Raw genomic sequence first — 13,108 nt, forward strand, 5'->3', positions numbered from 1 at the left:
GCCCGACAGCGATGACGATCACAGCGAATGGTGAATACACACCCGCTTGAGAGTAATGTCCTGCTATCGACCTGTCGCGAGTCTGACTGACTGTTGCAATAATGAGGTTTTAAGTTTGTCTGCATTTGTCGGCCAGTCTGATCAATCGCTGGACATTGTGTAGTTGACAATAAAAGCAGGGGATCAAATTGATGACACAATTTTAGGGCCCGCCACATTTCGATCGAGGTAACGAAGCATCGGGAGGCAAAGCGTGACACGTTTGATTTATGCCCCCCTCATAGATGTTCTGATGACACTATCTCTTTTTGCTCGTGCTTTCCATCTCCCTAAGCATAATGAGATTTAGTGTTAAATGGTAGTCCTTGTTCAAAGAGCAGTCACAGTGGGGTTTGATATCTGGGTCTCTTGCAATGCTTAATTGTCTCCTGGGTAGTTGGTATCTCCCCCACGAAATGATAAATTGGAGTGAGACATGTGTGGTCCTCACCCTCAGCATCCTAGTCTCCTGGGTAGGGGCTAAGAGTGAGGAGAGGTCTGCTTCTTTCAATGGAAGCCCTCCTTCATTCCTCCCTTTGCGTCTCCAGAGGATCCCAAAGGGTTCGAGAACATAAAGTCCCCTGAGCGGCAGGCGAGGAGCTGCCTCAGCTTTCCGGGCCTTTCCGTTTGCCTTTCTGCTCAGGCGTGTTTTTTTTAGTTCAGAAACAGCGCAGGGTAAGTATTGCAATTGTCTGTTTGCTCAAGCATTTTTCTTCTCTTACGCTAAAGGCAGCTTCGTAGCAGGGCTGTGATTGAGGGGGGAGAGTATAGTCATTGGCACTGATTACTGGCTCCATTAGGGTAAATGAATGGCCCAGGCTCTAGCAAACATATGAGAACAATGTGGCCAGTAAGAGGGTTTAATGCTAGGATCAGCACTGATGAATTACACCAATTAATTGACAATAACAGTAAAAAAAAGGGCGCTGTCCTTTCTTGCTTTGTAGAGCCCAAAAACGATATCTTCCTGTTCTACGGTAAGGGGCGTCCGGGAGTCATCCGAGGCCTGGACATGAACATCAAGTCCAGTGACGAGCACATGGTGCCGATCGAAGACCTGGTCAACCCTCGAGCCATCGACTACCACGCAGAGCTGGGACACGTCTACTTTGCTGACACCACCAGCTTCCTGATTGGGCGGCAAAAAATAGATGGAAGCAGCAGAGAGACTATACTGAAAGATGGTGCGTCCGAGTGCAGTCATGTTACATTTAACACACTCCAACAGCCTAAAATGTACATTTGTTACACTTTGTATAACACTAACCCCAAAGTTCTTTAATGATGTAACAACATTTATAAAACATTTGATGTCTTTTATAAATCCTGCTGAGCTGTGTGTATAGATAAGGATGTGGCATATATTTGATAGTTCTGTTGAATTCTTTTGTTGTAGAACTTGACAACGTTGAAGGAATCTCAGTGGATTGGATTGGGAATAACTTGTATTGGACCAACGATGGGTACAGGAAGACGATCAGTGTTGCCAGGCTGGACAGAGCTTCCCAGACCAGGAAGACTTTGCTGGAAGGCAATATGTCTCACCCCCGGGCCATTGTGGTGGATCCTCTGAACAGGTCAGAAAAATAATATTACACGAGCAGAATTCAGTGGCAGAAATAGTTTGTTGGTCCTGTGCAGGTGCAGGTATGGCTAAGCATCAGTTAGATGCAGACAGGCTATAATGCTGGAAAACATTACCAAAACAGCACGTGCGTGGTGTGTGCTCCATTTTTTACGCCCTGACAGAAAGTGAGGAAAGCAATTATCTTGCCACTCTCACTCACATCACTAAATGGACTTTAAACAACTTCGGAGGTAAAAATGTTACGCTTTTTATTGCCTCGCTAGTGTGTTGTACAGAATTTCAATTGCCATCAGATTTTAGACCTGGTTGGTAAAATTCAAATAACGAATGAATGTCCGCGCCCTGTTTTATTTGTTGTATGTCTGTGAAGCTTCTCAGTCATCCAGGTCATAGTCTAAGGCGCTTGGAAAGAAAAGCGTCTGGACTTCTTTAAGTTGCTTGAAGACGTTTCACCTCTCATCCGAGAAGCTTCTTCAGTTCTAAGGTCAAATGGTGGGGAGTCCCAGACTTAAGTCCTAGGGGAGTGTCCCCCCAAGGGGGTCATGAACCCCTTGTTGATCCTCTACCTAATCACACGAGCCAAGGTGTGAAAATCAGCCAAGGTTTCGGGTGAACCCACCTAGCCCCACCCTATCATGTGATTTCCTGAGGTCAGGTGGCGTCTGGGAAGTTTCTCAGAACTAGATTATAGATGGCAGACAGTTGATGTCATAAGCCCCGCCCCTCTGTTCAAAGATGGCCATTCTCAGTGGACATAGATGCTTCTTTCACTTCTCTTTCAAACCATCTGTCTTCTATGTCCTAAATGTGAATATTGGTGTCCTCAAATTTGTTGTTGTTTGTTTTTGATTAATTAAATGGTTTTGAAGAATTGGCAGGATACTGTGGAGAGTTTCGCCTTTAACCTTTGCCCAAAGTAATATTTCATGTAACCTATATCTAGGTTACTGTATACTGTATGTTTGAACTGCACGGAAAGGAAAACCATGCATTTTACAAGCTCATTAGCAGCTTACTGTGAAGGCACCACTGTGTGCATAGCTGCAATGCTGCAGTGTATGTGCTGCAGAAACTGGTGACATTATATAAACCAATAAAGCAGAGAGATATAGCTGCTCTTATTAAACCATCTCTGATTTCTTTGGCTCATGCTTTTACATCAGCCCATATATGGCAGCACATATGCTGACACACCGCATGTGAGATGCTACTTTCTCGCACTAGCATGAATTCCCAAAGTTTCTTAAACTATTACTTTGCAGAAAGTGTTGGAAACAGTTTGCTTTAGCAGACATCTCCTGTGATTGATGATAACATATGAATAATTTTCATCAGCACGATTAAACTGACAGAACATCTGTTTTTCTGAAAGCCCCTTGTGCAGCCTTTAACTCACTCATCTCGTTCCAAGAACGACACCAAGCAGCTCATTAGCCACAATTAAACCATTTAATAGCTAATTCTGTGGAGTTCTCAGGGACAATCTTATAAGCATTTCTGTGCACATTCCTATAAGTTGAACTTTGCTGGCTGATTGGTAATTATCATATAAAGTTGATGCTGCAAAACCCAAATTCATTGAGTGTCTTAAGGTTCTTAGGGATTAATACTTTAAGGCTTAAATCGTATTAACACTCCCCAAATCCATTGCAGTCAGAGATTAGTTTCCAAGCCTCAAGGGACTGTTCCAAACATTTTGCTATACACAGCTGTTTCGCTGCTTTAGGGACACGCACCAAAGCAAAAACAAAACTTACTCATTCCTAGTTTAGTTTTATTTCCCCCCTTTGTTGAAAACAGTTACCAGTAGACAGTTTGCCTTTATTTTTAGCTCTCTGTCTTATTCTCGATTCCAACAATGAAACTGATTCCAGCGTTGCTATACGAGTCACGTTGCGGTGCTGCAGGAAGGAAACTGACGTTTATCTGAGGGATTATTAAAAAAAATCATGTTTGCGTTACGTGTAAAGAACAAAACGTTAAACAGCTGATATGAGAACATGGCCTTAAACTTTAAGGCTAATCAGGGTGGCGCTGAGAGTTTCAGTGCTGACAGATGTGCCACAGCAGCAGAGTTGGGGGTGGCAAATAACCGTGTCACTTTTTTTGTATAAGGATTAATAACTTTTACTCCAACCCTCCCACTGACAGCACAAATGATTAGAAGAGCTAGTTTTGGGCTTCTGGGGAAGCGTTCAGCCTGAAGCCGACAGCCCTTTGATCTCTATCTGCTCTGCTGGAAGAGTCTCTTAAGGTGAAATGGAAGCAATTCTCCAACACATCTTCTGATCTTTTGCATCCTCAATGCCTTATTTTTTCCTCACTTTGCTGCTTCTAGTCTGTGTTGACACGATTAACACTAATAGTGTCGTACCTTGAAACTGAATACATTTATTCATGAAGCACACACATGGCAAAAAATATGTTACTAATCACACTTGGTCAGCTTCTTAGCGACTGCATGAGTGTGCAAACAGATGGACGACACATTTATGGACAAAACCATCATGAAAGTGTCTCGTAAGGATCCGGTCCGCCTGGGCATTAACCGGAGCAGCAGTGCTAAAAAGAGATTCCCTACTTTGCTGTTTTCATGACAGCGATGAAGGCTGGGCATTCAACTGGGCTGAGATCTAGAAACTGTGAAGGCCATGGCATATGAGTCACATCATTTTTATATTCATAAAGCTATCCAGTGACCCCTCATGCCAGAGGAGAGGAGCTGTCCTTATCATCTGAATTGAAAAGCCCCCCCCCACACACACACAGCATAACAGGGCTGAGGAAGGTGCTCACTGCAGGGGTGGGTGCTTTTAGCTTTTTCTGCTTTAATTTATCACCTGTTTATAGTTTAGAGGCTTATGTAATTAGGGCTGCCACGATTTGTCGACTAGTCACGATTACGTCGACTATCAAAATCGTCGACGACTGATTTAATAGTCGACGCGTCGTTTGAAACTTTGTACGATCACAAAAGACGCAGGAATAAGTGGCAGGATTTAAGAGTGTAATAACGGACTGAAACAGAAGATGGCAGCATTGCATGTACAAGGATGCCAGCTGCCGTTAAACCCCGAAGAAGAAGAAGAAGAAGAAGCAGCTGTGTCCCAGAATTCATAGCGCGGCCCAGCGCAGTTTCCAACAATGGCGGCAGCTAGTTAGTTTTAATGTTACTCTTATTATTCTTTCTGGGTCACAAAATAAACGTTTAACATATTTTCAGGTGAGAATGTAGCTGTGTAAACCTCAAATATCTGCTCAGTTTATCAGGACACCACATATTTTCAAAAGCGCTCCGACGTTTTCGGAGACATCTGTTACCCACTAGCTCGTTAGCGAGCCGGGGGCTAGGCTCACTAGCGCCGTGAGAACACCGGACTCCCCGCAAATCGTTTTCAAACCCACCGCCGTCTTTCGCTACTCGGGTTAAATATATATGAGTCACTTAGATAACTTAAAATGTTATTGTTTGGCTTTTTTCAGTGTTTTATTTGTTCCTGAGTAAATCGGTTTGGCTGAGATTAAAGTTAGTTTTTACACAGCTGAATAAACGTCAAGCAGACAGCTGATTATCAGAAGTGTGAGATGCTCCAGAATTTACTCTGGTGTCCTGTTATATTTTAGATAGCAAGGAGTTTATTAAACTTCACCGAAACAATCTGCAAATTTCATTAAAATTTAATAAACTATCATCTTGTCTTTATTTTTAGTTAGCACAGACCTTAAACACTTAAAGCTGTAAGCTAATGATAGTTATATAAGAGCAGATGCTGCTGGTGCAATAAGCTGTAGTTTTACGTCTAATGGATGATGATCTGATTAGTCGACTAATTGCAAAAATAATCGGTGACTAGTCGACTATCAAAATAATCGTTTGTGGCAGCCCTATATGTAATAACGTGGCACGGTCTATACATTTTTTAGCAAACAGTACAGATTATTAGAAACTAAAAGTAATGCTGCAAATTCTAGTTTTTGTCATGTTTGCTTCTGGATAACTTGCAGATTTAAATGAAAATATGAAACGTGGACAATTCAGGTCTGTGTTTAAGTCAGCTGTGAACCGTCTTCTACTATAACGGTGAAAATGCCACGATGTCTGATTTCATGCCTGTGTTTGCCGTTCTGCATGTAGCCATATGTGTGTCTGCATGTTGAGTGGGGAGCCGGGGTGCTGTGAATAATTCATGAAATCGTAAAGATGACTTTGAGACAGTGGGAGTCTTCATTCAGCCCCATCTCTGATTCTGTTTCATCATCTCTTTGCCAAGCTCTCTATCATTGATGAGAAACAAGGGGCCACGTGGCTCAGCCAGGAATCCTCAAAGAGAAAATCTCTCGGGCACGGTTACTGGAGAAAAGACCTGTCGAATTATTGACCCAATCGTGTTTCACATACCACTGGTCCTCCGGGAGCTGTTTTCTTGACATACAGAAGCTACACTGAAGCACTTTGGTTGAAAATATGGACCATCTGACTTTGACGTCTAGTAAAGCTTAGCTTGAGAAGCCTGAAATGTTTCTTAAGCCCCGACAACTGAAGTCCAAACACGTGTCTGATTATCTGCTTTTAAAATATGGAGAATCTAGTTTGTATCCATTTCGTCTTCATCGGGGAAAACTTCAGATTTCTGACCTGGCGGAGGCCTTCCTGATTTCTTAGGTTTTTGCATGCTTGCATGTTTTTTAATGATGATGTCACTGACTTTGTTTCTCAGCTGTTTCTTTAGACTGTGGCTGCTTTTTGAGATCCTTGGCCATACTTCACTTTATCACACAGGTTTTATTTTCCATGTGTCTAAGTTCTCAGTCATCCAGCTTGTGGTAGATCTTAAAAAAAGAAGGCAACCAAAAATGTTATTGAAATGTCTTCATAAACTCTAAGAAGACATCTACTTAACAGTAGTGCCATATTTTTCAGACCATAATGCGCATTAAGCAAAACAAAACAATCAAATAAGTCAAACTTTACTCAGCTCATTCTTCTTGCTTCCTCCACTTGTGTACCATTGATTCATTAATGCTGAATTCTCTGGCAGCTGCTCTATTCCCATGTTGTAGCAGTATATTAATGACTGACCTCGTATTGTGGATGGATTATCTCAGTTGTTCTCCTGACTGAAGTTTGGTCCGTTTACAGCATCCTGCCATGCGATTACATTTGTCCCTAACCATCAGGAACCCTCACGTTAACTTTTAGCGAAAAAAGTTAGCGTTCATCCTCCAGCTTCACTGTTTATGCTATGCTAACATAGCTGTGTAGCTAGCGGTCACGTAGCACATCATTATATACCAGCTAGCCCAACTTCAGTAACCCTACAAACGTCACTGCTGTTTAGTTTTCTGTCTTCATTTATGTTGGAAGTGATAGCAGAGCTGTACGATGTAATTTTTCAGAAATCTCTCAGTCAGAACATGCTATATCATGTTTAGGTATCATGCTATATCAAGCTAGCGAGCTAACTTCCTGCTAACTTCTAACTCAGTTACATTTAATAAATTCTGTTTTCATGGATGCCTGGATGTTAAACTTAATTGTTACACCTGGTAAAGCAGCAACGCTGATCGTTTTATTAAAGATGAAAGAATTTAGACAGTTTTTAACTCTCAGTGATGCCGCAGTGTTCGTTTGTCTTTGGGACCTGAAAGTGACAGAGTTTAGGACCCAGATTCCTCCGTGAGGCTCCTGACTACGGTAGCCATAATGCTCCTACAATCAGTGTTGCCAACTTAGCTTTTTTTTCTAAAAAAAAGTCGCTAAAAAAAGACGTGAAAGCGCGTATCGCTTTTACTCTCAACAAGCAGCGGGTGCTGTAACGCAGTCAGTTCTTCTTTTACTCTTATGCTGTTTTGTGGATCACAAGGTTTAAAACTACTTATAAACACACACACAAAGTAACTCCACCAGAGCGCCTATTTCAGGTCACTTTTGCCGGTCCAAGCCCGGGTAAAGGAGCAGGGTTGGAATTGTGACATTAAAAAAAACAATAATTGCTAAAATAAATTTAATTTGTAGTTCTAAATAAACTCTAAATGCATTTAGGACGTTTTCTTCCACGATGTTATTTCTCTCTCCAACAACATAGGTTACAATTAGATTAGCATGACCAATTATGCAAATTAGGCGATGACGTCATTTAGCGACTTCTTGCGACTTTTAGGACAGCCAATAGCAATTTTCTTTACTGAGGAGTTGGCAACACTGCCGACAATCCATCAAGCGGTGGCTTCGTAGCTTACCAAAGTCATACTAAAACGTTTTTGACAGATGTTTGAGCACCGTGTAGCACATAAAATCGGTTCGAGGTCAGTAAGCACAACCAGAATTCATAAATAAGGCGCAATGTTGATTTTTGAGAAAATTAAAGCATTTTAAGTGCACCTTATTGTGCGGAAAATATGGTAGTAATCAGGGCTGGGTGTGGCAAGAAAACTCAGCTTAGCAATGACGTTTTCACTGAGAGCCAGGTTTAAAGCTTTATTTCCCTTAACAAATGAAATCCCGATTTAAACTTTGTGTTTACTCGGGTTATCTTTGTGTTAGATTAAGATTTGTTTGATCTGAAATATGCAAGTGTGACAAATAACAAAAAGAAATCAATAAAAACAGGAAGGGGATAAATACTTTTGTAATGTGTTTGTCAGTACAGTTTGTGTTCCCTATAATGTTGCCTGCATGAATCAAACTGCATGAGAAAGATTCAGTGCCGGAGCCTCCCCATGGGCACTCGGAGCAAACCTCTGAAGACACTGTGACAAGAAATAGATCATTTTGAGAGAAGCTTGCAGATGCTGTCACATCTTCTGATTGATAAGTAATCAAAGCAGGAGGCTGCTTGTAGAGGGAGCAGCGAGCAAAACCCTTTAACATCAGCGTGTCAGAAAGTAAGGGCAAAGATGAATGGGGAGCAGACGGCTGAAATGAACTGCTTAGTTTGAATATGAGGTGTGATCAGTGTCAGCGACAGCAAGTTGTGATCTACAGATGCCACCGATGCCGTGACACTGTTTGCTTTATCTCGCTGCTGGCACTGTATGTGTTCAATTCTGTGTGTGGTAGCTGGATGTACTGGACAGACTGGGAGGAAGATGAGGTCAACGACAGCATAGGGCGGATAGAAAAGGCCTGGATGGACGGATCCAACCGCCGCATTTTCGTCACCTCCAACATGCTGTGGCCCAACGGGCTGACGCTGGACCACAGCAGCAGCACGATGTACTGGTGCGACGCCTACTACGACCACATCGAGAAGATTCACCTAAATGGGACAGGAAGAATGGTATGTTACAGGCTTTCTTCTCAGGTGGTTATTAAACCGAGTTAGTCCACTTTAACAGAGTTTAACAGAGGGCCAGAAGGTGGACTTTAAATCACGATTTAAGTTCAAGATTGGGATCGTTTGTAGACCAGCTCATTCTCATTTTTTAGAATAATAGCATTTGGAAGGCAGTCGATTAATTTAGAGGCTACATTGTTGCCATGTTAAGGTTTGATCGACTGCAGATGAAAGCATCTGTCCCCTCTGGTCAGTTGTAAGGCTGTTTTCTGCACACGCTTCTTGCATTTCAGGGTTAGTGTCTACGTTTGCAGCAGTGCGACGCCTGAAACCTGCTCCTCTTCCCACAACAAGCATCCTTTCATCCCCATCCGCTCATCGACTCTACTGGCATATCACGCTAATTAATTATTTGCAAATGCTGTTTAATCAATGCCAAGATTCTAGCAAACATTATTATAAGCAGACGTTTCTGTGTGAATAAATTTGTGCAGTGAAATTGAATCACATTCATCATATACTGCCATCAAATAATCTTTAAGCCTGTATTCAAACAGCCAGACGCCCGTTTGAGATGACTGATTCCTCTGACGGTGTCTGTCTGTCGCTCTGACCTCGTGACCCTACTGACTGTTTGCTTCATGTTGCAGGTGGTGTACAGCGGGAAAGAACTAAACCATCCGTTCGGAATCTCTCATTACCGCAATTTCATCTTTTGGACCGAGTACATGAACGCTTCGGTGTTCCAGCTGGACTTGACCAACGGCGATATCACTCTGTTGCGGAGCGAGAGGCCGCCGCTGTTCGGCCTGCGTGTCTACGATGCGCAGAGTCAGCAAGGTTGGCTGCTTTCTCTTCATTTAGTCGTCATCCCGCCCTGACACAGAAAGTGGCTGTTTTGCACTGGAAATAGAACCTCCCCCTCCTGTGAATTCAGACATTTATAGCTCCTATAGCACTTTCCTTAATGGAGAGCACTTTATAAGATATATACACCAGAAAGTTGCGTATATGCCTATTGCTCTCAAATTTCACGGTATAAACCGGCACATTGATCAGCAGTGACAGTAGCTTTCAAATCACTTTGGGCTCCACTTTATGAAGTTAAATAAGATGACCAAGGTTTGGATGTCTTTGCTCTCTGCTGTAACAAATGATGATGGATTCCCGCTGTTAGCATGCTGAAAAGCAGAGATAGCAGAGGCATGGAACATGTCAGCAGAGAGCTTCGCTGGCCTCACAGGACGTCTTGCTTTTTGCTTCACATTAGGTCAATGCTGTTGTGTTGCTCTGAATGCAGAGGCCGTTGCAGTTAAAAGTCACTGTACTCTAAAAACTCTCACTTGGACATTAAAGTGGCTGCTATATGCACAGCCTCGTTCACGCCATGCAGAGACGTTTCTCTTTTGTTCATGCCACTGAATAGATTAATTGGCTGTCCGGTACTCTGAGTATTACTGATTGGCTCTTACAAAACCCAAAGCTTTATCTCATTGGCTCAGGCACTGCCTTTGGGTTCTGTGTTAAATGAAAGTGACAAAGGTGTCTCATGCCTTAACTTGATATGTGACTTTTTTCGATTGGAGAATGTCAGCTTTGTCCCGAAAGACAAATTATTCCTCCGAGAATGATAAAAATGTCAAATGTCTTTCACCCACACCGTTCCCAATAATTCACCTGACGTATGCTTATAGATCTCGCGGCATACACCTGGCATGTCTCTCTATGTGGGGGGAAAAGCTTTTGTACCAATGAAATGATTTATTTTGCTGCATTTAAAGGGTTTCCAGAAACTCTGATCTTTATTTCACAGATGGGGAAAAAAAGGGGAAAACCAGGATAATACGGAGCTTAAAGTCAGCTTAGAAAATGTCGCTTTAAATGAGCAAGACACCATGCTGTGTTTGGGTTCTGTTTCTCCAGGTGACAACGCATGTAGTGTGAATTATGGGGGCTGTACTACCCTCTGCCTCGCCATCCCAGGAGGGAGAGTGTGTGCCTGCGCTGACAACCAGGTTCTGGAGAAGAACAATGTCACCTGTGCAGGTAGGAGGACGTAATGAATCAGACGAGCCCTAAGATCAGGTTGTCCCAGTGTAGTGTAATCCTGCCGCGTCCTGTGGGACAGGCTTCTTTTCAAATCTGCTAATAAACAAGTAAATACAGCTGAGGGAGGATCCCAGTGGGTTCCCACGCATGTACACATGAGGTTATGAAACATTAACACATTGTGCATGCTCGTTATTCGTTTTATATGCCAATATTTTCCCCTTAACACGTATTTCTTAGAAGGTGCGGGGCTAAAATGGCGTTTTCTCACTTGTGTCTCTCTCAGAAGCTTCCAGCAGTAGTTTAGAGCCACAGCGATGCAAAAGTGATGAGTTCCAGTGCCGTAATCAGCGGTGCATTCGGGCCTTGTGGAAGTGTGACGGAGATGATGACTGTCTGGATGGGAGTGACGAGGAGATCCAGAGCTGCTGTGAGGATCTCGGAATTAGTCTGCAGGCAACACACTGCACGCTAGCATGAAAAATGCACTGTCTGAACAGACACTGTACACAGTGATGCGGCCAAGCAAGCAAAGCCTCAGCTTTTCAGGGCTAATTCCCTCTGGCTGTCAGCTGCTGTGTTCTTAAATGTCACTGAAGTCGGGGTGTAAAGTGCTCCCCCTCCTCCACTTTCTACGTGCGTCCTTCTACAAATCAGTCGTGTAAACTCGATGTTAGATGGTTAAACATGGACTTTATTCTTTTTATTATTATTGTGTTTCAGATGGCAGCAGCACATCTTAAATACAGACCAGCCCTCCACTCTGTGTTAGCCATGAACTTTGCAATGGGTAGAGTTACAGCATGCAGAGAAACACTCATTTCTTTAGTATGATTAATGAGCGGTGAGGCTTAATGAGTTAGAATTATCAAAGTTAATGTTAAATATTAGCACTGATTTTTTTCTCTTTTTCATGATAAAGTCGCCTCAAATAAAACAAAAATCAGGCACTAAAACCAAAACCAACCACAAATACACTTGAGACCACTAAAGATGATATAGAGACTCCATTACTCTCAATTAAAGGACGAACCACCGAGGAGAAACATAAATGAGATTCCTCACACTCTGAAACATTATTACTCCTTTTATGGTTTTTAGTGCGGCTTGTTGTCGTATCAGTATGAAATTAGTTACATTGTGACCTTAATTAAGTCTCAGTGAAAAGCTGCAGATATACTGTATAAACAGGAAAGAGGTCCGATATTAAATAATATTGAAACTGAGACTCTGTGACTGTGAAACACTCGGATACGTCCCAAGCCGGTCATAAAGATGGCAGCCACATCTATTATGTTCTAAAATAAAGCCGATTACAATCTGCTCGTTCCTTCTCTGAATTCAAATGTTTTTGGCCAGCCGTGTCTGTTAGTGTAGCTCCGCTGCTCTGCTGTTTGACAGCTGGACTTGACTTAATATTTATACTTTGTGAACTTAAATAATATGAAACCATATGAAACCAAAACTACAAAGAAAGCTGCAGTGCTGATGAGGTTTGTCTTACTTTAAAGTTTTCTCACATTGATCAAATGTGAGTAAACAGCTTGTGAAGCACACGCTACCTGACAAAATGACGATCATGCATATTTTTGACTGGCACAGTACGGTCTCAGGTTTGGTTGGCGTGCGTCAGATAATTATGACCTTGGCTTTTGCAGTTCCCTCCCCTCCAGCTTTATTAAAGACCAAATAACACAATAAAACCTCACAGGTCGACAGTTCAGCACCTTTTGAACCCAGACTGCTCTGAAGGCAGGTCACGTCAGCGCTGAGTGACTTCGTGACAGTTCTTGAGTGGGTGTTGTCTGCAGTTTAGATTCTGCAACACTACAACACTAACATGTTACAACATGCAGTATTTGCCAGATACATTTTTTCATTCTTGTGTTCGTTCATTTGATTTTATTGACTGATCTGCTTTTTGTGCGGTGAACTCTTTGCAGACAACCACACTTGTCCCCTCAATCAGTTCAAATGCAGCAACAATCGCTGCATCCCCAAACGATGGCTCTGCGATGGGACAAACGACTGCGGCAACAACGAGGACGAGTCCAACAACACCTGCTCAGGTACGCACGGGCTGCTTTCACGTCGGGTTTAGATTTGGGGAGTTTTGGATGTCAGTCGTGTGCCATCTGTCAGCGCTGCTCGTCTG

At 42.6% G+C, this 13,108-nt stretch overlaps 1 protein-coding gene across 3 annotated transcripts in view; it reads left to right on the forward strand.

The window, feature by feature from the left end:
• The window catches only part of lrp1bb (low density lipoprotein receptor-related protein 1Bb), a 296,012-nt gene that overhangs the window by 131,511 nt on the left and 151,393 nt on the right, over positions 1-13,108 (forward strand). For all 3 annotated transcript variants that reach the window (XM_085384593.1, XM_085384594.1, XM_085384595.1), the window contains exons 11-17: positions 987-1,223; positions 1,436-1,616; positions 8,688-8,907; positions 9,555-9,744; positions 10,828-10,950; positions 11,240-11,383; positions 12,897-13,022. In XM_085384593.1, the coding sequence (XP_085240719.1) occupies positions 987-1,223; positions 1,436-1,616; positions 8,688-8,907; positions 9,555-9,744; positions 10,828-10,950; positions 11,240-11,383; positions 12,897-13,022 (1,221 nt within the window). The remainder of the gene's footprint in view (positions 1-986; positions 1,224-1,435; positions 1,617-8,687; positions 8,908-9,554; positions 9,745-10,827; positions 10,951-11,239; positions 11,384-12,896; positions 13,023-13,108) is intronic.

Source organism: Rhamphochromis longiceps, linkage group LG16, assembly GCF_057381845.1.
Source record: "Rhamphochromis longiceps isolate RC_006_pf linkage group LG16, R_longiceps_female_GT1.1, whole genome shotgun sequence".
Classification (NCBI taxonomy): domain Eukaryota; kingdom Metazoa; phylum Chordata; class Actinopteri; order Cichliformes; family Cichlidae; genus Rhamphochromis; species Rhamphochromis longiceps.